Raw genomic sequence first — 25,108 nt, 5'->3', positions numbered from 1 at the left:
CTACATCCCCGAACGAGAACAAGATTTTCCACTCTGAGAAAAATAATATACAAGGATTACAATGGATTAACCCAAACCCACAAACCCGCAACCATTTCCTTGTCCTCTCAACCAAGACCGTACACAAGAGAAACAAGAGAAAACCCACAAAGAATACCCAGGAAAAAGCCCAAGGGAAGACCCAAGAAGAAACCATCTTATTCTTTCTCCTTCTCTCTTTCTCAATCATTTCTCTTTTTCTCCCTCTTGCTTGCATTCAACTTGAAGTAGCCAACACTCTCCAAGTCACCTCCTTTTCCTCCACACCCTTTTCTTAATCGTGTGAGGCCTTTTTATACTTGGGTTTTCCAAAAAACCAAAAAGGATGTTTCTAATTTGCCTTCTCACATATGGTGGAAAATAAGACAATTTTCCAACAATCTTCACCTTAGCTTATTTCCTAACCCCCTAAAGATTTTCCATTGATATCGTCACCGATTCGTTGTCATTGCAAACCACAATTGGCCTTCAAAAGTACCAGCTACATGCCACCGAATCATCTTGGTTCCGACTCTTCCCGATTCGATTAACATGGCTAATGCACATGGGTAGCTGTGAAGCCATTGAATCGCCTAGTCAACCCTGGAGAGGATCTCGGTCGATCCTACCCAACGCAGGTATTATTATCGTCTCACCATCATCTATAACCTGGGAACCTGTCTTTACACCAACTACGAAAGAGGCCCTATGCATGCGCACGCCATTACCCTTTTTCCAACTACCCATCAATATCTTAGGAATGCTAGTCAACATGTCTCCAACCATATGATATAATTTTCACACTTCTCTTCTTTCATTAGAGTCATACAGCTGTGTGTGATTTTCATGGCTCCACCTACAGCCGAATACCTATAACCCCTGAAGTCCAACTAGCAAAGTGACACTAAATTCTTCCATATCCTTGGGACATATATCACACCACCCATAGTACGAACCACTCCATCGAAATTCTTGATCTTCACCGTTCCAACTCATGTGATGTCACAAGTAAAACTGCCACCTAGGGGTGTTCATTATTCGGTTATAACCGAACTGAACCAAATTGGTTTGGTCGGTTCGGTTCGGTTTCTGTTTTATTTTTTATTTTTGGAAATTGGGTTATTCGGGTTCGGTTATCTCAAAAAAAAAATCGGTTAACCGAATAACCGAATTTTTAATCGGTTCGGTTTCGGTTATCAAAATTTGATAACCGAAATTGTTTCAGTTGTCAAATTACGGTCTATTCGGTTCGGTTATAACCGAACGAACACCCCTACCGTCACCTAAGGACACTGCACTCACCCCTGTCTAATGGAATGTATCAAAATAATCCCTCTTTGGAGCATATATGAATAGAGCACCATGAATCTATAATCCACTCATTATGAGAAGTGTAATTACCGGTTGAGACTGAGAGAACGTCTCCAACAATTTTTCTCTGCTCATCTGTTACAACCACCGCCATATTCGGAGCATCATTGTCTGACGTGTCAGCTCGCTTCAGACCACCCCACTTGACATGGTTATATTCCTTACGACGATAAAATTGCACGCCCTTTTTGCCAAACTTGGATCTTGACATGCCTTTTCCTGATCCCCTGTAAGACGACCTCCCTCTTTGATTCACACCATGAACAACCAACCCATGCTCTTGACTCTCATCAAAACATGTTTCTTCAGCATCTCATTCGATAAAAGTGACATCGTAACTTTCTCTAACTTTACCGTATACTTGCCATACAATAAAGCCATCACGAGGTTGTCACAAAAATCCAAAAACAAAGTAAGAAACAAGAGAGCCTTGTTTTCTTTCTTCAACTGTTCATTAACCTTGTGGAGCTGATCAACATGACCATTGAACACAGTCATGTGTTCTCGAAGATCCTTGCCTTCCTGCATCTTCAGCCCATACAACTATCTCTTTAGATATAATAGGTTGGCCAAGCTTTTTGGTATGCATAACTTTTCCAACTTCTCCCATAATTTAGGCGTTGATTCTTCTTCCATAATCGTAAATATAATGTTATCCACCAGAATAGCCAAATTGTACTGACCGCCTTCTACTCAATGTCTTCCTACTTGTCATCTGCAATCTTCTTCGACTTCCCATCCTTTCCCTTCAACGCCTTAGCTAAGTCTTATTGAACTACTACATCCTTCACCATCATCTGTCATAGTGTGAAACCGCCCTTTTCATCAAATTTATTGATTTTGAAATTCGTAGAACTCGATTTTACCGCCATCTCAGATTACTCATCACTTCTTGGCATAGTGCTCCACCTAGAACAAGAATCTTTCGGAAAATCTTTCCACCACCAATGATTGCTCTATCCGCGACCAACAATGACACTGCACTTGACCACGACGATTACTCCATCCTGAGTTCCTATACCACTTGTTGAGAAAATCCTCAATCGTACACATGTAAATGGAAAAATTGGCGGGTTATAATCATCCAATGGGAATGGATTTTTCTCCATGCCGCATTCATAGCAAGGGCTAGGAAATAAATGGTTTCGACCATTAAGACCGCCCCTTGTTATACTTTTGTAAGCTCATATTTTTCCTTGGAAAAATATGAACATCCATAGAATATGAGAAAATTGTATGATGCATGAGTATATTTTCAAAAGAAAAATATTGGGAACAATATGGATTGTCTAAACCATTCAGTCGTTGGTACCTAGCGTAGATAGGCCCTGTGTCAAATATCCTATCCATAGGATGATTCTAGACCTTAAGGTTTCTGTACCGTTATTTTTTAATTTTCTAAGCCATCCATTTTACACCAAATACATCTACAGATCAAGATCATCCTGTGGAGATGATTTTTTTTTTTTGAACACAACCTATCGACGGGCAGGAATAGACCATCCAAATTGGAGGACCATTTGCACCTTTGCTAACAATATTTTTCCTTAGAAAAATACGCTTTGGCGCTGGATAAATAGATTAATTAAAATTAAAATAGGCTACTGATATTCCCACTACCATTTTTTGATAACGGGTTGAACTCACCTTGTCTTTTTCATCTTTAATAGGCTGCCGACAGCTTTTTGGAGTTGTAATAACCTTTGACAGCTAGGTAAAAAATAAAAGACAAGGTGAGCTTGTCCCATTATCAAAACATGACAGTGAGAATATCAGTAGGCCAGTAGCCTTAGCGTAGCGAATAGTGCCGTATGGCTGATTAGGCTCATGCTACCCATGGGTGTAAAATATTGGAACCCACGCCATAAAATAAGATTGTAAAATGGCAGGCCCCACCCTATGGATGGGCTTTGGTGGAGATTGTTGGACCCACCGTATCAAAATATGAGGAAAATGGTGGCCCCCACCGGGTGCATGAGGTTGAGTGGAGTAGGTGGGACCCCACCCTGTCAAAATATGGTGTAGATTGGTGGGCCCTACCCTATGTAAAGATTTGAATGGAAATGACGGCCCACTCGTGGGTGCAAAATAGTGGGCATGCACCACCATATGCATGGGTTTGAGTAGAGATGGTCTGCCAGTCGGTCTTACCGTATGAAAGCATGTGGTGTAAAATGGTGGGCCCAACCCATGCTATGCATGAGATATAAGAAAATCCACCATAGAGATAGGGCCCTCCCAATCAAAACTTGAGGTGCAAAATAGTGGCCCCACCCTATGCATAAGTTTGTACGGAATTCATGGGAACAGCAAAGACAGAATGAGTTGCCCTAGAACAATAAAGGACGGCTGGCAGACTAACACTATAGAGTGAGCCCACAAACTAACATGACCTCAGGTCTAAAGATACTAAGGGTCATGTCTGTGTAAAATAATCTTAACTTTATTTCTTGCCCATGGATTATTCTAGGATATAGTGATCTCAATCAATGCGTAACCTGTTTTTTTACACGCATGATGCCTGATTGGGGTCTATAAGACTGTATCCAATGACCAAGATAAGCCATTTCTAATGCGTGTATGGAGGCCAGGAATGAACCTAGTTTTGTACAATAAGAGATGTTCTGTCTTATGTGAAACCTTTTAGGCTTACAGAGGACGGAAATATCATACCTTCATACCCGTCAACAGCCGTGAATCCATGGGCATAACATTCTTACTTTGCTACTTAGGACATGTGTTTGACGTTACGAGTAGTACGTTGGATAATCCTTTTAATTTACCCAATAATGATAGTTAAACCAATCAATTAATAAAGTTTTATTACATTAACATTAACTTTTAAGACATGTTTTGATGGGGTGGCCCTGCCACATCAAAACTTAGGTGTAAAATAGTGGCCCACCCAATGCATAAGTTCGTGTGGAGTTCATGGGACCCACGCTATTAAACATGGCCTAAAATGGTGCGTTCCACCCTGCGCATGTATTTTGGGTGGAGATTATGGGCCCACTCGTGGGTGTAAAATGGGGGGCCCACCCCTCCATAAGCACGGGTTGGCGTAGATGATGGTCTGCCCTACCATATCAAAATATGATGGACAGTGATATATTTAACCCCTTTTTCCTCTAGGCTACCCCTCTCGTGTATTTATGAATTATGATTTTTTTTTATTTTTTTTGGGTAACGAAGGGTGTCCCCACCCCTTTCAGGGTAGGACTATTTCCCTACGGATGCGAGCAATCACCCGGAAACCACGCGCATCCGGTAAGCAAGGAGGGATTTAAACGCTCGTCACTGGGGAGCAAACTCATGACTTTACGCCAAAGAGCCACACCCTTCCGGGTTTGAATTATGAATTTATGACTACTCTTTTTACCGCAAAGTGGGTGTTCGGTTAAGAAAAGGGGACGAATATATCATTTGCGAGCATATGGGCTGTAATATGGTGGACTCCACAGATGCTATGCATAGTATGAGGGGGTAAAATGATGGGCCCCACCTTACGAAATCATGTGTTCTATTTAAAACGATGGCGTGAAAAAGTCCACCGTAATAAAGGAAAGAAACGAGTTCAGATTATAGATAGCCCGGTATTAATTAGTAAGACAATCCTTCATTAGGTTGTTGATTTGGAGTTATCGTGTAACATCTGGTTTTCATTTTCTTCCTTTGTGTGAACCCTCGGATTCATTCCCGTCACGTTGAAGATTTCAGACCAACCAAAACTCGTTTCTAGGGTTTCTTTCTAGCTGAAAATAAGGGATTGGATTGTCTCGAATCCAAATCCAAATTCCTGATTCTGGCAAGGAATCGCTGCGGATCACCAGGTTTTGAATTGAGATTGCCTCAATCCGTCGACATTTCTAAGGATTTTCTTCGCCTGCCCGATTTCTATCTGCTTGGTTTCTCGAATTTTGGAGGTAATTTGCTACTTTAGTTTTCCAATCGGTTTTAATCTTCTTTGATACGATATTTATATTATTCGTTGTATGATTTATGATTCTAAGTTTGTAGATTTCTTTCTAAGTTAGAATTTATAATTCTAGATAGGTTAGAGAGACCTTGATGAGTTAGGATTGGTAAATATTTTAGTTGATAAATTAGGAAACAAGTTGTTCTATAAATATCGAAGTATGTGTATGCAGAAATCAGATCTTGGATGGAACAGTTTTTTTTCTCTCCCTTGAGGATTCAAGGATTTTCTTTGTGGATTCAAATAGTTTTTTTTATTTTTTATTTTTTTATCCTTATTCTATAGAAATTTATAGATTTCTATTGATTTTACTTTAATGTAGGGTTTCCTTCTGTTTTTTACTCTCTAAATTTTGTTTATTTATGTAATTACTTATCTTTTTACTCATTTGATAGTCGTCATCTTTTCAAAGGCCATTTATGTTAGAAAATATGAAAAATCCAGAAATTGGCAACAGAAAGACAAAGTCACTGCTTTATATTGTGACTTTCTTTTGGATCTTTTAGGGAATTGATGAATTAAAAAACCTTTGATCTGCTTTCAGATTGGATGTGTACGCCTGGTAGTTTATGAGGATTTTGCTTCAAACTCATGTTTATTGAATTTCTACAACTACTTGAAGTTATTGATCCTTGCATTAAAGGTTAATAGGGATTAAATACTTTAAGATGGATTAAATGGGTTGGGAAATCCAGAAAAATTATGGCCAAGTATTCACTTGCTTTAATATCTATAATTATCAGTTGTAAGTGTCTTCTAGATGGAAAGAGTGAATTACCTTCCAAACATATACAATGAGTCACCACTACTACTAGGGTTTTAGTTTCCAAAAGTGTACAATTGATATATGCTAATGATATTGGCACTACCATGTTTTTATAATTACACGAACTCATCTTGTCTTTTATTATTTAAACAGTTGTCAAAAGGTTATGTAATTCGGGTGCTTAAGAGGGAAGAAGAAGAAAAATAGAACTCAAGAACACAACGGTAGAAGAAGAAGAAAATGGGAGCAATGCTCAACCCAATTGATATTCTATCAATTACATAAGTTTATCAACATCCAAAATCCCCCCTAAAAATGGATCCTAACCCTTTAAATAAAAGAAAACCAAAGAAAACTCGTTCAACCTTCTCCACTAGCCAACTTAGTTACTTACATAACATTAATTGCATTGGAACTCACTAACTTTGACTGTTTTGGGAACCCACAGACACAGTCCACTAAAACTGCCATAACTTTCTAACAATTGGGCCAATTTTCAAGCACAAATACTTGTTGGAAAGATCTCAAAGAGACCTACAACTTTGTAGTTTACCACTTTTCATGGTTCTGCCATTTAATATACCAAAAACGTGGTTGAAAATCGGTCAGAAGCTTTAATGCGGGAATGAACCTTCGAACGCCATCAAATCCACCTAAGCATGATGTGGCTGCCATGTTGGCATTGCATCATTATGGAAGCTAATTAAAAAAGAAAAGACAAGCTGAGTTTGTGCAATTATAAAAACATGGTAGTGCCAATATCAGTAGCCTTGATATTTAACTTGTGAAAAAAATATTCGGCAGAGGAGCCACTGAACCAATTTTGATGGATTTCAATGCAGTATAATAGCTTGGATACGGAGTAGCCGACATATATCTTATTCAAATGGCAAATTATTCACATGCCCCCTTCGAAGGTTATCAGATTCTTAGGATCCATATTTACATTTTTAGGAACTTGATGAACAAGTGATGATTGATTTAGGGAATTGAACATACTGCTAAGCCATGAATATAGTCCTTCTCCACATGTATGCATAGATCTTTGATTTGTGGAAGTTTGATCTCTGCTCTGACACCATCTCATAACATTTTATGATAGCTTTTAGGTACATTACCTTCTCTACATCCGGGAAGCTGAATAGCAATGTATCATCGGCAAACTGCAAATATGAAATCTCCGTTGCCTCATACCCCACTTTAAAACCTTCAATCAAATCTCTTTCTTTTTTCCTTTCTCCATCAATCTGCTAAGTGTTTCCTCCACTATGACGAACAGAAAAGGAGAAAGAGGATCACCCTGTCTCGAGCCCCTAGAAGATTTGAAGAAACCTTTAGGGGACCCATTGATGATAACAGAAAACCAAGCTGAAGCCACACATCTTCTGATCCATTCTCTCCTTTTTGTTTCAAAACCCATTCTATACATTATGTAATCGTGATTATCCCATTCTACACGGTCATAAGCTTTCTCCATAGCCAGCTTGCAAACAATGCCCACTTCGCCCATTTTTGAGTAATAGTCAATGACCTCATTTGCCATCAACAAACAATCCATAATTTGGCGATTCCTGACAAAAGCGGATTGGGTATTAGAGGCGACCTTTGGAAGAATCATCTTAAGGCGCTCGGCCAAGACTTTTGCCAATACTTTGTATAAGCAACCCACTAGGTTAATAGCGCGGAAATCACCCATTGAGGAAGCTCCATTGGACTTTGGGATTAGAGTGATAAAAGTCGCCCCGGTATCCCTATCAGGTCCAAGTGTCCAACCCTTCCTCGAATTCCTTAAAGAATTTTACCAAGTTATCCTTGATATATTCCCAACAAGCCTGAAAGAAAGCTAAGCATAAACCATCCGGACTCGGAGCCTTATTTCTCCCCAGTGAGAAAACTCCCCTTTCAATCTCCTCTTATGAAAATGGTCTCTCCAATCTTCTAATATCCTCTTCCTCAATTCTACTAAACTCCACACCCTCGGGGATCGGTCGGGCAAAAGAATCCGTGGAATAGAAGTTCTTGTAGAAATTCAATGCTTCATTAGTAATCCTCTCCTTGCTTTCTGTCCTTTCTCCATCTATTAGAAGACTCTCTATCCGGTTACATCTTCTTGCACTCACAATAGCATGAAAGTAGGCTGTGTTTTTATCTCGTTCCTTCAACCACCTTACCCTCAATTGTCTCCAAGTAATCCCTTCATGGAGCAACAAACTATTGTATTCTTCTTTCAACCTTCTCGCTTCCTCCACTTCTCCGTCCTCAATCGAATAGTCTTCCTCTTTTTGCTTAATTTCCTTCAATCTTTTCAGTAGTCATACTTTTCTCTCATCTGTTTGTTTTTTCCGTGATTCATTCCACTCTTTGAGTTTCTTCTTTATATAACAAAGTTTCAAACCAATCACAACATCCGCCGGACCATCGACATTGATTTCTAACCACCACCCACCCATTGTTTCCTCGTCTTAGGAACCTCAAGCCAAGCTATCTCAAAATGGAAGGGGCGGGCCCGAAGATTCCAACCTTGGATCCATGATTAAGGGGCAATGATCTGACGCAGTATTGTCAATAGCTAGCTGACGGACATCAGGATATTATTCTAATCAACGAGGGCGTATAAGGAATCGATCAAGTTGACTCCGACTGCTACCCCTTTACCATGTGAACTTAGCCTGTACTTGCGGAAGATCTAGTAGCTCCTTATCAGCTATACAGTCTGCGAAAGCTAACATGTTCTGGGTAGTCCTACACTCCTACTACACCCCATCCTCTCTCTGTTTTTTTTTTAATTGAAAATTGACTTTATTAAGTATCACAAACACCAAAGAGGGGACAAGATGTCCTCAAATACATGTTAGTGTGAGATCCCCACACCCAAAACCTCAAATAAAAGCGTACATGAATGTAATGTAAATAATAGTAGTCATGTATCTCCATTTTCCGCATCCGCAGGACATATCCGGATAGACATCTCCTTCCGCAGGACTCCCTCATTTGCCAATTTGTCTGCTGCTTCATTTGCAGACCTCCTTCTATGCTTGATTTTAGGACGAAGTTCTCTAACCATGTCTCTAACTTCTGCAATGAAATCTTGAAGCCTCCACAGACCTTTGGAATTTTCCGTGGCCCATGCTATCATATTTGAAGAGTCCCCTTCTATGATCAGAGGAGTCACCCCATCCTGTCTTCAATCCATATGTTTTCATTGAAGTCCCCACCTAAGCACCACGGGTGATTCCATTTCCTTCCTACTTTGCCCAATTCCCCCCACAGTTTCTCCTTTTCCTCATTTAGTGCAGGACCGTACACCCCAGTAATAGTAAAAAAGGATTTGTCACTTTGCTTTTCCAAGACAATCAATAATGAAAAATCGCCTTTCCATTGGTCAATGATTCCATACTTATTGCCGTTCCAGGAAATTAAGATTCCACCGGATGCCCCTTTTGCATCCAAAGTAATAAAGTCCCAATGGGCTTGAAGCCCCAAAGCTTTTAATATTGGCCTATCAACAGGCTGCAACTTTGTCTCCTGAATGGAAACCAATGTCCGGGTCATATTTTCTTACTACCTCCTTTATGTGGCCTTCCTTCTCCAGGGAACCCATCCCATTAACATTCCACGTGGTTCTTCATGTACACCGGATCTTACGTCTACTCTTCCCTGTAAGCCCCATCGAGGACCCAATGCCTTAATCCTTTGTTGGGTTTTGCACAGGCCTTTCGTAGTTTATACTGCATTTCAGGCGAGCTAACTCTCTAGATTTTCTCCTGGATATCTCTGCATTCGATGCTACCCGTTCGTTTCTCATTTGTTGATCCCTCAATTCTGCATTTCAAAATAGGCGTCACAAGCTTTCTTCAAAACCATTATAAACCAGTCACAATTCCTTTCCAGTGGATACAACAAAATCAACAAAGGCTTCTAATATATTATCCTCAAAAAATTGTTAATTGACATATGCTCATCAAACTGGAAGGGAGTTCACTATGCACGAATCACATGCTTTCTCTGTCTTGTTTTTATTATACACTCTAAAAATCGCAAACTGCTGTATGTTAATCGAACTGGAAAGGAGATCAGTGCACAAAGGATTGAAACAAAGGCAGTAGTTAAAAAATTAATGCTTCTATCCTAGAAGAGATGGATTAATGAGTAGCTCAGAGCTTTTCATCTTTAGCCAAGTGATTTTGAATGGATATGTGGGTGTCTTGTATGCTATGTACATTGTCAGATAGGTTGATATTTAATTTGGGTTGGTTGCATTCTTGAATTCAGTGAGGAGTATGTTCACCCTCTTCTTTTGTTGTCATAGGCGCTGTTCTGTAGCTGAGTGTTAATTCATGTTAGTAATAGTGTTTTTTTTGAACGGTCAGTTATAGTTTGTTATCTAGTTAGTTTCCACTGGGAGTTTGTTTTAGCTTTCTTCACCTTCAATTATTTGTATTAATTAATTAACGGTCGATTGATTGGCCAGTTGAAATTGCAGGTATGCAGAGCCAGCTTGTGTGTGGTGGATGTAGGAATATTCTACTATACCCTAGAGGAGCCACAAATGTCCGCTGTGCAATATGTAGTACAATAACCACAGTCCCACCTGGTCATTTTCTCCCCACTCTTCCTTTTTTTTTGTAATTTTGTGGTTCAAAAATTTCCACTGATATCTATCTTGATGCATGGCATATGCATGTAAATATGCACATTTGACAAAAGATATGACATCTATTTTACCATTTGGATTTCATGTATTTTTGTTGACTCTGCATGTGTATGGTATAATGCAGCATGTAAGAAGAGTACTGAGTACGCACACACATGAACACACAAATTTATATTCATATGCCTGTAAGTATGCACATTGTACGAAAAAGATCTAACATCTATTTTACCACTTGGATTCCATGTGTTTTTGTTGACTGTACGCATTGATACGCTACAATGATCCTTCGATGATGTGGTATACAGCAACATGCTCGAAGGGTACTTTTATAAGGATAGAATGCATATAGGGGACTGATATCCGCACAACCATGTTTTGATAATGTGATGACTCACCATGTTTTACACTTCTCATGCCCCCTACCGCATGCTTGATTGGTTTGGTGTACCCTTGTGCCATTGCTTATAAGCATTTTCTGTTGGACTGTTCGATAAAATTCTTACCCTTGACCACTTGTGGTGACCTCGTAAAATTATTTTCAACCTTCGTGCGTTGTGCTGTCCAATGCCGACTTTGTCGACCACATGTTGATCAACTGCAGTTTCACATGTGAGCTTTGGTATTTTGTTCTTAGCCTTTTTGGAGTTGTTGGGTTCTCCCTGATCACGTTGCCGACCTTGTAGAGTTGTGGGTTTTTGCCCTGTGGCCTCACCAAGGTAAGATTCTATGGGGTCTATTCTTTGGACTATTCTTTGGCTAGTTTGGAAGGAAAGAAACAAGAGAGTTTTTAAAGGTGTATGTAAGGGCGTGGAGAGATTGCAGAGGCGGATTCTTTCGGTGGTAGCTGGTATTGGCAACCCTATACCAATTAGGCTTGGAGGGATATTGAGGCTTGCGGATAAATGATTGATTTGGGTGTACTTGGGCCCGATTGGTGTAAAAGATTGTACAGAAGCCAACTCAGATGTGGATCTTCTAGCGAGCTGGGTTTTCTAGAGAAATGACTATTCTGATTGACCGACCCTCCGTGTGTTTTTTCTTTTTGAATGGTAACAGCCCCGCTGGCGCTATACTTTCTTTCGGTCTTGGCATGTTTGGCCCATTTTTTTTTTTTTTTTTGAAAGATGACATATTTCATTAATATTAAGGTAGCATTCGGGACCAGGAGTCCCAACCTGCAATACAAAATATTAAAGAGGACTGGCATGGGCATACCCAAAGCCAGTTAGAAAGTACAGCGTATAAAGTCAAAATACAGCCACACGTCACCTCCTCCTCTCTTCCTTACATCAGCAACCTTCCTTAACGAGTTCGATAGGATTCCTTGTATACCTTTACCTTGTCCTTTCTAACTGAGGCCAGTCTGAAGAGCTGAGGCCCTACGACATTCGAGACATTCCGAGAAACAATATAGCAAGGCAAGAGTGTCTAGAAAGGAAGTCTAGGTGAAAGACAGAGTCTCTCAAGCCAAGTCTAATGGAAATTGTATACTTCTGGATATAAATAAGTGCTCCCTTTTACTATTACACATGAAGATATCTTAGGTAGCCACCAAAAGAATCACCAGCTTAAATAGTGACCCTTTCACGGGTTCCCCCAACTGTCAAAACATCGACCTTTGAAGTTGAAACCATTCATAGATCATTTGAATTCTCAATTCCAGCTTCCAGTTTTCCTGCAATCATTCACAGGAAGTCTAGGCCCGTTTTTTGACAGTTGTGCTTTGATTTTTCCTTGTATTTTTCTTCTTTTATTCTTTTGTTGTATTTGATCTCCTCTGTCATTTGCCTCGTCCTTTATTTAATAATATTTTACCATTAAAAAGACATAGGTTTCCAAACAATTTAAATGAAACATGGCAGCCATTCATTATTTCTTAAAAAAAGAACATGGTAGCCATTCACAACTAGAACATTTATTGAAAATTTTGACTTTTGAGTTCAAACATAAATTAAAAAAATAATCTAACCCAAGCAAAGTGCAAGTGCAACGTATTGGATCCTCAGGTAACTAAAGCAAACTAAAAAAAAAAATTAGATTAAAAAAAGTGCATATAACAAAAAAAATAGCTGAACTGAAACAGGTTTGAAAATGGCTCAGATTTTCCACTAATTGGGCACAAAATGATGGAGAGAGGGATCGCTGGTCCACGTGGGTGTAGTTGAGGGGAGATTTGGTGGGATAAATAGGATCTGGATTGGAGAGGGGTGATTGGTTTTGGGATGGGATGATGGCAGGCAGTGAGGGAAAGGTTGGGGAAAATAGGAGAAAAGGGAAGGGGAAAAGGTGATGGGAGAGAAGAGGAGAAAGGGGAGAAAAAGGGGAAAAGGACAAGGTGGAGAAGGGGGGAAGGAGGAGAAGAGAGAGGGGAAAAGGGATAGGAGAAGAGTGCGAGGGCATACAATGAGGGGGAAGAGGGAAGACGCTACCTTGGGCGCTTGATTGGTCTAGCAAGATGAGGGCAACAAGAAGGGGAGAGAATGATGAAGGTTTTTTTTTTTTTTTTTTTTTTTTCCGGAGGGAGGGGGGTTCCCAACTCCCAAGTCAAAAGAGAAGTTTGTTTTTCCTCTTCCTCGTTAGGTTTTTGGGGTTAAGAGAGGCTTTAAATAGATTTGGGGGTTAGGGTTTTGGTAGTGGCTTGTGGGTCATGGGCTTTTGGATATTCGGCATTTGGCCATTAGGTAAGCGAGTAATGAATAGAGGGGTAAGTGATGTGGACATCCCCCACATCTAGGCCCAAAATAAAATAACAATGAATATTTTACACTAAAGTAAAACTCTATGAATAAAGTAAAACAATTAAACCTAACGGCCAAATCACATCAACAAATTGACTGGTTAGGACCACCATATGGAGGAGATTTTTGGGGTGTGACCTATCTACAACGAGGACCAAAAAATGAATGGTTTAGATCATCCAAATAGGTGGGCCCCACCGTACTTTTTTCCACGTGTATATCCACGAGACTACACCCATGATCACCTTATAATATCTCCTATATCTTGAGGCCGGCACCACCTAATTTTCCAGAGCCTCATAATGTATTTCCTTCTTAAATATGTTAAGAAAGTAGGAGGCTAGAAGAGCTTCATTGTCCACATGTACAACAAGAAAAAAATTCTCATAATCACAACCTTAATATTAAACAAGCTCAGAACTTTTGATGATGGTTTTCTAAAAAGTCGACATTATCTAGCCCATCGCTTTCCATTGCTTACGCTCAACAACTGTCCATTCTTTTCATATTTCGGTTGAATAATGTCAAAAATAAGTTTTGGATTCCAATCATATGCCCCCTTTTCTTTTGGTTAATCAGATTTACAGCGTATCTTCCTAATCAAAGAAAAAAAAATTTGACCTTAAATACCTTGAGAAAAACATAAGCACCTTTATTCAATGTCAAAATAGAGAAAATGATTAAAGAATGATTGACAAAGGGAAAGCAGTTGCAAACTTCATCTGTAAGCTCACTACATTTGTTATCCTTTCTCCATTTTTTTAAAGATAACTTACCTTTTCAAGAGAAACAAAAATATACCAGGAAAAATTACAAGAGGGGCAGAGGTTGTCCCTCCACTTAAAAGTCCTTACTAACTCCCTGTTTGACCAAAGAATCCTCAATGCCGTTGGTGTCTCTTAAATCTTAGTACCCGACTAATATAAAACTCTGCCCCTCTTCTAAAATTGCCTATCTTGGATGATAGAATTGATCGCCATGGACCTCTACTTTTCGAAACGTACCGATTCACTACATGTTGGCAGCTCCCTTCTATACCGAAGGCACCCCAAATGTATCGACAAAAATATGAAGACCTGTAAGGAGTGTTCTTGCCTCTGCTTCATGTGAGTCTGCCACTCCTATGGGGCCCACAAATGCCCATAGAACATCGCAAATCGTTATGGCTGATTGTGTTAGAGTACAAGGAAGTTGGTAGGTGGAAAAGGAGATACCTTTATTTTGAGAGAAGGATCACCCCTCCGTACAACAGCTCTTTGTAACCTTCCGACAAGCTTCATGTTTCTATTTGTTGTTCAAGTGGATATTGGAAGGACAATGGAGAAGTTGTAGAGAGATTTTCTTTGAGAAGGAAGGTAAAAGGGAAAAAACTTAATTATTTGGTGACATGGGAAGAGTTTTGTAGATTAAAGAAGAGAGGGTTGGGGGATTAAGGTTGGGAAAATGATTGTTGAGAAACAAATCTCAATTGGTGGAATGGTTATGGAGGGTCATGGTGGAAAGAGAGTCTCCTTGGGAAAGGTTATTGCGGGAAAATATGGGGAGGGGAGGGGAAGGGAAGGGAGGGTGGGCTGTTTGTTTGTTAGGTAGAGGTCGAGGCTTGGGTGGTTAGGGAGGATTTTCTTGTAGGGTTCACGCCAAGAGTGGGAGAGGGAATTGGATAAGGTTATGGGAGAATGGTGGTTAGGTGGCATCCTATTGTGCGAAGCTTTTCCGAGCCTTTATAGCATTGCTAGACATGGGGTTTGAATTGTGGATTTTTGTGGGTGGCTGGGATAGAAGGGGGAGGGGGTACGTGAATCACATAAATCTTAAGGGTGATGAGTTCTTTTGTTTGTTGGACCTATTTTCTATGTGGCGTGGGGGGGGGGGGGAATTATTTCTCTTGTTGTGCATGATAGGAGGATATGAACTGCATCCTCTTGCTTTCTTCTCAACCAAATCTTTCTTTAATGTCTCATTGAAGGAGGAACATTCGAAGAGACATTGGGCGGGTGAATCACATTAATTTAAGGTTGATGAGTTCCTTTGTTTGTTTGACCTCCTTTCTATATTGGAGGGAGTTGTTGTTTCTCTTGTTGTGCATGATAGGAGGATATGGATTGCAGATCCTCGTGGTTTCTTCTTGACCAGATCCTTTTTTTTTAATGGCTCTTCTTGACCATATCCTTCTCCATTGTTTTATTGATTGGTTTAGGATTCGGAAGGGCCTGATTCCAGTTAGGGTGCAAGTGCAATGGTTCTATTGGGAAACATTTCTCTGTAAGATCGACATTCAAGACAGGATAAAGTACAAGAGAGTGAGGTTAGCTAATAGATGTCGATTGTGCTAAGGGTCGAGTGGTTAGTCAATCATCTTTTTATTGTAAGGTGCCCAAGACTATTGGGGATAGTTTTGAAATATTTTGGCTTATCCTAAATTCGCTTGGAAACCTTGTTGAGGAGGTTTTTTTTTTTTTTTTTTTTTTTTCCCTCTTTGGGGCGGGGGGGGGGGGGGGGGGGGGGGGGGGGGGTTGGGTCGGAACTTGGGTAGTAAGGGTATGGTCTTTGCCTTATGGTTCTATTTACAGTGGCTTGGTCCTTGTGGATGGAAAGTGATCATCACATCTTTGAAGAAAAAGAAGCATATACGGTGTGGTAGTGAGGAAGGATTTATGGGGTCTTTTAAAAAAACGTAGGGAGTTGGATTGTTTGAGAGGAAGAAAAGTTATGAATTTTAAGTGGGTTCCTCCTTGGTTGCAAACCAACAAGTTAAATTTTGATGGTTGCCGTTTTGGTAAAACCTATACTAAATGGAATAGGGGAAGTTTGAGTGGCGAAAGATGCCCCAACTTTGTCCGGAAAGAACTCACTACAAAGATATGTTGTTTTGCACGGAAGATCTTTATGAAAGCTATTCCGGTCGACAATGTATTAAAGGGTATTCATATTCCCATCCCTTCCATGTGTACTTGTTGCTCAAGGCCGAATGAAGGTGATATGGATCATTTGTTTGTTGATAGCGATGTGGTAAGAGATCAATGGAGTTATTTCGCCACATACTTACAGGTTCCTTTGATCGGGAGCCACTCCATCACTGCGTCGCTAGTCTAATGGTTTGATCAGCAAAGGAGAAAAGTAAGACATCATTTGACTTTGCTTTAAAACTTAGTTAGATATGGAAGGAGACATGCACTTAGTGCATGGCAGGTAAGTCTAAATCAGTCAATCATATTATTAGAGCTGTAATGATGTGGGGTAAGATGCTTTCTAGCTCCTTCACTCCCGCATCAGATTGTATGCTTTATGAAGACTGAGTTCTTCTTGGAATCGACATTACTATTAATTCGATGGAAATGCTACATGCTTTCCAAGTGAAATGGATTAAACCCAGGAGAGATGAAGTCAAGCTGAGTACGGATGATGCCTCCAAGGGTAGCCCTGGTAGTTCTAGCGGGGCTGGAGTCATTAGAAACCATAAAGGTGAGTTAATATTTGCCTTTTCCCATTACTATAATGTTGGCACTCATTTGCAGGTGCAGACTAGGAGCATGTTCGATGGTCTAAGGTACTTCAAAGCACTTGGACTTGCTAACAATTGGTTAGAATCATATAGTAAAATTTTGGTGGACATAACACTCGATAAGAAGGAAGCCCCCTGGTCTATTAAGTATTTAGCAGGAACTTCACTCTCATATTTCAGACCTAAAGCCGAGATTGTCTCACCAATTTAGAGAGGCTAACCAGGTAGCCAATTCTCTTTCTAATTTTTCTTGCAAAGAACGAGATTTGTACATATAGGAAGTGGAAAGATCTACCATGAATGACTAGGGGTTCTCTAAGCTGTGATTTTTTCGGGTATTCCTAGCATATGTTGTAAATAATTGCATTATTGCGTCGGTTTTGAGGCAAGGTTGTATGTCTAGTTCTTTTTCTAATTAATAAAATTTTAGGTGTCGCCCTGGGTTCCTAGATAAATTCCAGGTTAAAAAAACGTGAGGTATGTTAAAGTTAGCCTGGGAAAGTTAATCGTACTTGAAGTGACTCTTCACCTCAACTTGTCCATATATTGATAAGCAGGGTTGGAAGATGATAATACATTGAATCACACGGTTTTGAATTTTTCTGTATTTCATGAAAAAGCAAAAAAGCAGAATGACATCTCACAAGCTATTGCGGAGACAGATTAGTCTCCAACTGAGGGTGAACTTATAATTTGGATTGAAATGCTGTTAATTGAAATTGGAATCAAAGTTGACCTTGCTTTCGAATCTCTTAAATGATATTCAAATTCATATTTTATAGATCCTCTTCCCGAAATTGAGGTGAAGTCTGATACTAAGAGAATATGTGTGTTATGTTTGGGATGGTGTCTTCTTTCTTATAAAGGTTTAGAATTGTCTTTTTAGAGTTTGAAGTATTTTAGTCATTAGAAGTTAATAGAGGCATTTAGTTTTAACCGATTTAGTGTATTAAAAGAAATCCAAAAAGAGATCAATGGGATTTAACATTTTTGTCTCATTCATGAATTTTCAGGATGTGGCATCTTGAGCTTTTGGATCTAGTTTTGTACAAACATATTGGTCCATAACTGATTCAATCATGCTAATAGAAGTGATAAATTTTTGGCCTGCGACAGTACTTCAAAGCTATTGGCTTCATGGTTATAAATCTTTGCAAAAGAGAGACCTTTGTAACTTAATCGAAATCTTTATAATTTCATGTTATTGATTAAAAGAAATGTCATCGTTTATTGCTAAAACTGAAGTTCAAACCATAGGAGACAACATAAATTTTGAAGTCACTGGAGGTTTACTTGTGCACACCAGAAATTGGAAAGGCATCATGTTAGGTCATTTACTCATTGAGGTGGGATTTTCTGGTTGATTGTTCCAAATAATTAGATAACTTCAATACATTTAATTCAGCTTATTCTCTGACATTGTCTTAATAAATTAGATGACTAAGTTTATTGGCTTTTTTACTGATACTCAATATACATGCATTGCCTACTCTGCTGCTCTTAATATTCTCTTTCTTGAATATAATGGGACGCTTCCTTCATCTTAGCATTGATATTTCATAAAGTTGAATTAAAGACCTGATGTAGTGTCTAAAATTGTGTGAATTCATCTATGGGATTTAGAGGTTCCATCTGCGATGGCTGAGCTTGTATGTGGAGGTTGCCGGACATTGCTAAGGTATACACGTGGTGCAACTACTGTCCGGTGCTCCTGCTGTCAAACAATTAATCTGGCATGTGCAGGTATATTTTCTGTGATTTGAAAGCATCTGAATGGATCCTTTAAAAACTTTTGTTTGGACGATAAAAAAGGAGGTTGTTGTACCTGATTCTTGCTCTACCCGATACCTGAATCTGTATCTGGGTTATAGTCCACATGTGAACAGTTCCGCAAACGGCAATTGACCACTTGATAAATTAATAAATTTGTATACAAATGTAATATTGCTCATCACATGCACAATTTATCACATACCAATGTAACCTTACTTATCACATGCTTGAGCAATCCAAGCTCATTACCATATAAAGCATGAATATTTTCCATATTTAAATAAGCTGTTGTAAGGAACTAATAGCCGTGGTGATTTTATCTGAACACTCGGTTTTCATTTTCAAAATCTGTTGGTTGGGTAGAAAGGCCTATCGGGCATTTTCTATTCATTTTTGTTTCTTTTAATTTCTATTCACCCCTGTGGCACCTGTATAATGTGGATGTGTAGGACCATACAATATCAAAGTATTATCCATTATGCACTCTTTCCTAGTGTCAGGTATCTGAATTGCATGTTCTCTTTGAACGTCTGTGATCTTAGTTACATGCATTACTTGTCACACTCATTGAATTTATGTACTCACAAAGCTAATGCCCGTGCAACCGTTTGTTCTTTCGTAGTTTCTTTGGAGGTTGTATATTCTTGAGGATATCTTGAAATCCTGTTGTAGCACATTAAGGATACCTTTACTTTTCTGTAATCTATGCTATTAAGTGAATGAACTGAGGCTACATGTGGTTGGTTCGTTCAATGATATGTGCATGGGTGTTTTGGTTTGTACCAATAGCGGCTCATGTGAACTGTGGTCAATGCCAAACAACTCTTATGTATCCATATGGAGCACAATCAGTCAAATGCGCAGTATGTCATTATGTTACAAATGTTGGGGTAAGTAGAGTTCTCCACATGATTCTTCTTTGTTTTTTTTTTTTTTTTATGTTTTTTTTTCATGTCTAGTCATTGCGGAGCATTGAATTGTTTGATTGATGCATCTCTCCTTTTCTGTAGATGAGTAACATGAGGGTGCCAATTCCTGTACATAGACCAAATGGTGCCTCTCCGACACCCATGCCCTCTACTTCAGCTGTATGTTCTAAACTTTGCCTTACTGAAGCCTTGCAGAAAACAAGCTGATTTTTAAGCTGCATTCAAAAACTGATTTTTAAGCGTTTTGAAATTTTTTTACTAGCTGATTTTTAAGTTTTTTGATTTTTTGTTTGTTTGTGTTGTTTGTAGCCCCTCCCACATGCATCTAGCCAAACTGTTGTTGTTGAGAACCCTATGACAGTTGACGAAAGTGGAAAGCTGGTAATTCTTCTCACCTGTTTCTGGCAATTCCAATCTGGATTTTCTGTTCCAATGAATGAAAAATCCTAATCTATGAACAAATGCCACTTGGGTTCTGATGTAGGTGAGCAATGTTGTAGTTGGAGTTACCACGGAGAAGAAATGATATACCGACTTCTCTCCCAGATGCACCATGAAATACTATTTGTTGTATACCCATTGTAAGTTTTTACTGTTGCTGAATATTTATTGTTGTTAGTTATGGAGTTAGGGGTGGTTGTTTTCTCATTGAGGGAACTGTTGTCAATGTGGTATAACTGAGTGTAAAAAACATGTAAGGCAAGGAGTGATAATTGTGTGGAGGTCTGAACATTGGAGAGGGGACTTTCATAGTTCACATTGATAGGAAAGAAGTTGGAGTGGTTGCTGTATTTGTCCTATGTATGGCTGGTTGAGGAAGATTATAAGCATTGTTTGGTGCAAGTGTGTAGGTTTCACTGAAGAGATGGGCAATCAGATTTACTTCTGAGTTTGAGCAGAATTTTGTGGGCTTATGTCTCAAATGGTGACTAGAGATGATATTATGAGGAGCTCCCAATATGGTAAGTTAATGAGAAGCTTGACTGGGTCCACTTAAAATGTAGTCAAATTTATATATGGAAAATGATTTGAGGACGACCTACGTCTGTCAACCTCCACTGCTCATATCTGATCGCAACCACGAGTTTTCTTCCTCTTCATTGCCTCTTCATTGAATATCTCCTCATCATTCAGCATAGCTGCCATTGCATTACATGATTGTCATTGATATTCATTTCCTTAATTCATACTCTTTTTTAGCGTCTTCTACATTTTTATACTCGCTTTTTAGCACTTACATCTATCAGCATTTCCATTTGCACAACCTCGTTATTCTCTGCATAATGGCCTCTCTCTCTTGGTTTTAGTGTCTTCTTTCTCGATACCTTGACCACATTCTCTCTCTAAGTCCCCCCTTTCACTTCGCTCTTGTTGTCCTTTTGGCCCAGTATTTTTAAGACTTGGAGCAGAGTTCTTTGCATGGAGTTTTTTTTTCTGAATTTTAGCACCATGTTGGGTTGCTGAGTGGTCCTACCTTTTCATGGTTTTCTTTGTTTTCAGTCTTTGGTTTCCTTCATCTTGGCAATTGGCTACCTCCTCACTCCACTTTTTTCAGAGTTTACCTCTTGTTCTTTGGAGATTTCCCACATGAGTTGTGATTCTTCTTGCTGAATTATTCATTATTACAATATCTCCCTCTGGTTTGATTCCTTACCGTTTTCCTTTTTCTCTACAATTTTCAGTTTGCCCTTTTCTTATCGAGCTTCGTGCGTTTTTTTTTCCAACCCATGCCATTTTGAATTGTTTTCCTGTTTCTTTTGTCATAGGCCTTTCATTGAAATATAATGTGTTGTATTGGAACCAACTAAATGGTGGGAGAACATGATTCAAAAGAAGAAACTTATTCTCTTAATGTCAAACACACAAAGAATAAAGGCCAAGTTATTGTAATACCAAAAGACTTAAAATTTCACTAAGATGTCTGGTAGTAGAATAAGATACAAGGCCCAAATTATAGCCTATAATTCAAATATGAGATTAACACTTCTTAATTTTACTTAGCTTTTTTAAACGACCACTAACATACTGTCAAATGTAAAACATAAATAAACTAAGGGCCCTTTTGGATACCTCATATTTTGTATTTAGATTTGGAATTGAGTTTTGAAATCAAAATGAATAGATCCGCCAGCTCATGTTGGGGGAGACAGAGAGGGAAGGGGGTACTTCCTACTGGAGGGGAGAGGTTGCAGAGCAGAGAGGGTTAAGAAAACTGCCAGATCTGAATTACTTATTTCCACAGCATATTTGGAAATCTGATTTTTTTCACTGTCAATCGATGATTTGGAAATCCAAAGATTTTATCCGGATCCAAATCACAAAATCTTCTCGGCATCCAAACGGGCCCTGAAGGAATATAATAAAAGTCCCAATAGTAAATTCTCAATGTAGCGATTATCAATGTAGCAAGTGTTAAGGTGGCAAATCCCAATCATGTAAGCAGGCTCCAGGAGAGTGGGTGGTCAAGCGTAGAATTCCAACAATGTGTGCTTGGTTCTTAAGAGTTTTACATTGCTTCTTTTTGTGGTCTATTTTGCGATATGTAACACAGTAACTAGGTGTATTCTCATACATGATTTTCTGCCACATTCCTCTCACCAACGACGATCCAATCCATATTCGATATGGTCTTTTCTTATCAGGTCCAACTCAACGCACATCCTTGCAGTATCCATCCAGTAGAGGCGATTTGCTTGAAAATCATTTTCATTTTATGAATTTCAACAGCAAATGGAGGTTGTCAATCATACCGATAACAAACTCATCTCTTAGATGAAAGCTTTTCATGATGTGTTCTTTCTCATAAGAACATTTTCCCACAAGGGCGTATCTGAACGGTTCCCAAGCTTGTTGGGTTAGAACATTATCGAGGTATATAACATTTGGGATTTGCTAGGGACTTTTGCGGAAAGGCATTTCTCGTCTGACTTTGGCATGAGAGAACATCCACCTTCGATGAGTTAAATGAGTAACCTTCGATGAATTAAATGAATAAGACAAGCATTTTGCACATATTTTCGAAAGTGTTGCACATTTATCCCATCTCATAATCCTCAACTTAAGGATTTATAGGCAAAAATCCTTATTTTCTTGGTATTACATAAAATCCAATTTTTCTTGAATAATTCATTCTAATTATTTGAATATTACCACCAAAACAACCCCCTCTTTTATTTTTTTGTGGGACCCATCTACTGCTACAATGAATGAGCTGTTGATATCTTGTTGGGAATTGGTTTTAGGGTAAAAAGATGTGTAAAATACTGAGAAGAGTTGCAACAGAAGACAGGAGCAACAGAATACAGAAGACGAGAGCATTAATGAGGAATTGAAATTGAAGACAGAAGACAAGAGCATTAATGAGGAATTGTAATTCCCAATATGGAGGAATTGTAATTCCCAACATGTTACCTTTTAGTTGTTGATTCAATCCCAATATCTTAACCAGGCATGAGGGTTATTGTGTAGGAGTTAGACACCCTGTCCTTAAGGCATGAGTCGGTGTCCTTGAGGGATAAGCTGTAAAAGGGAGAGCTACAAATCTCTCTCTCTCTAAAAACAGGTTCAAATAATCTAAATCACACCTCGAAGGAATAGTTGTAATAATATAAACACATCACTTCGCTATCCTATCATCAAACCAGATAGAACATAGCGTACAAAATGAAAAAAAGTTATTCGCTCAATTTCAAACAGTTGGCCACGTAACAACACTACTACTACTATAGATGACAAAACACGCACAGAAGACATATAGAAGCAAACCACAACTAAAATGGTACGATGTTCATTCTCTTATAGGTGTCTTTTTCTTTCTTTCTTATGAGTTATGATACATCACATCTGATTTGAGAACACATTAGCTGCAAAACACATATATCAATAGCTAAAAAGAAAAAGCAAGAAATCATAACCACAAAGTTAACACGACCTGTCAAATTAATATCAACTACTCGACCCCAATAAAATTGTCGACGACTATAAGTTCCTCTCCATCTCTCCCTTACTACGAGAAAGTTATTCCCTCACTCACTATGATGTAACAACACTACTACAAACCACCCACAAAAGAAACAGAAAAGCAAACCACAACAAAACATTTTATTCTCTATTCTTTCTCTTAAAGGCATCTCTGTTTTTGAGATAGCCTACATTTGTTTTTAAACATCAGCACATAAACCACAACACGCCATTTAGTAATAGCTAAAAAAGAAAAAGCAAGAAATCATAACCACAGCGTCAACATGAAAAATCAAATTGATGTTGACTGTGAACACCATAAGATACTGGTATTTTTTCTTCATTTTTCATGAGAGATCGATACTATGGTTTTAGGAGGAGGTTTTACACTTTTACTCGAGGAGCCCAATCATGATTTTAGGTTGAAAAATCTTACACTTAAATTAGGTGTAAAATGTCAGTAGCCATTGTTCATAAAATCTGACTTTTCAAATGAAAATTTTATGACCAAGGAGGGCGCCCGTAAAATTTTATTTTACATTGAAGCTCGGTTTCTTTCAACATAAAATGGGTGTAAGAAAATTTTTGCACAAATTGACGTAATTTTTTTTTTTTTAACATCAATTTTCCATCAAAAGCAATTTTACTTGAAAGAAATGGAACCCATATGTCAAAAGCAAAACCAAAAGCAAAAGCAAATCAGCCCAGAGAAATAACAAGGTGAAAATTACCTAAATTAAGGGGTTGCTGCTGGCTTCCTATTTTATAACCCTTAAAAGTCAAGTAGAATGCAATAAAGTTAATATTTTTTATGAGGAACTTTCGGATAGAGAAAAGTACGGAATGTGGGCACTTTGTGGAATTACGGATTTTGGGTACTTTTAAACAAGCGGGCGATTCTTCAAAATCGGGTGGTAAAAAGACCCTAATACCCTTCTGACATCGACAGAGTCCTCCTTTTTCATAACTGCCTGGACTCTTTTTCATAACTGCCTATTAAATTGGCGCGATTCACGAGGCTTCTTTTGGTTCGTGTGAATGTGTATTTGAACCGATGGAACTTTGGGTTCGTTTCTATCTTAGCCGTCAGAAATAACTAGAGATGGATGAATGCTTGACACGTGTTGGAAAACTTTTTGGAACGCCGACAACCCAAAGTCAATAATTATCTTTTCTCACTTCTCTTTTGGCTTAGAACGGTAACATTATTGAATACGTCTCTTTTGGATTATAATCTTTTCTCACTTCCCTTTTTGGCTTAGAACGGTAACGTTATTGAATTCATCTTTTTTCACTTCTCTTATGGCCCTCACTTCTCTTTTGGCTTATAACGGTAACGTTATTGAATACGTCTCTTTTGGCTTAGAACGATGACGTTATTGAATATTTTATTATTTCTCACGTCTCTTTTGGTTGAAAAC

General features: G+C 38.8%; 1 protein-coding gene across 2 annotated transcripts; it reads left to right on the top strand.

The window, feature by feature from the left end:
- The first annotated feature begins 4,950 nt into the window (after window positions 1–4,950).
- Window positions 4,951–20,589, top strand: LOC143884743 (protein LOL2-like). 2 transcript variants are annotated; one of them, XM_077388502.1, is made up of 7 exons: window positions 4,951–5,312; window positions 10,615–10,725; window positions 18,649–18,768; window positions 19,588–19,688; window positions 19,809–19,886; window positions 20,037–20,108; window positions 20,212–20,589. In XM_077388502.1, the coding sequence occupies exons 2-7, from the start codon at window positions 10,617–10,619 to the stop codon at window positions 20,251–20,253; spliced, it is 522 nt and encodes a 173-aa protein (XP_077244617.1). In that variant the 5' UTR covers window positions 4,951–5,312; window positions 10,615–10,616; the 3' UTR covers window positions 20,254–20,589. The 2 variants fall into 2 exon arrangements, with proteins under 2 accessions (XP_077244617.1, XP_077244615.1); XM_077388500.1 differs by having other exon boundaries at window positions 4,953–5,312; window positions 10,603–10,725.
- Window positions 20,590–25,108: the final 4,519 nt, after the last annotated feature.

This window comes from Tasmannia lanceolata, unplaced genomic scaffold (assembly GCF_043159265.1).
Source record: "Tasmannia lanceolata isolate RefF3 unplaced genomic scaffold, GAP_Taslan_0.1 ptg000008l, whole genome shotgun sequence".
NCBI lineage: Eukaryota > Viridiplantae > Streptophyta > Magnoliopsida > Canellales > Winteraceae > Tasmannia > Tasmannia lanceolata.
This window is presented reverse-complemented; position numbering and strand designations above follow the sequence as displayed.

Coding starts and splice junctions, on each gene's coding strand:
- LOC143884743 (XM_077388502.1), top strand. CDS start 10,617: ATGCAGAGCCAGCTTGTGTGTGGTGGATGTAGGAATATTCTACTATAC. Junction 18,769..19,587: donor AATTAATCTGGCATGTGCAG/GTATATTTTCTG, acceptor TTGTACCAATAG/CGGCTCATGTGAACTGTGGT. Junction 20,109..20,211: donor TTGACGAAAGTGGAAAGCTG/GTAATTCTTCTC, acceptor GTTCTGATGTAG/GTGAGCAATGTTGTAGTTGG.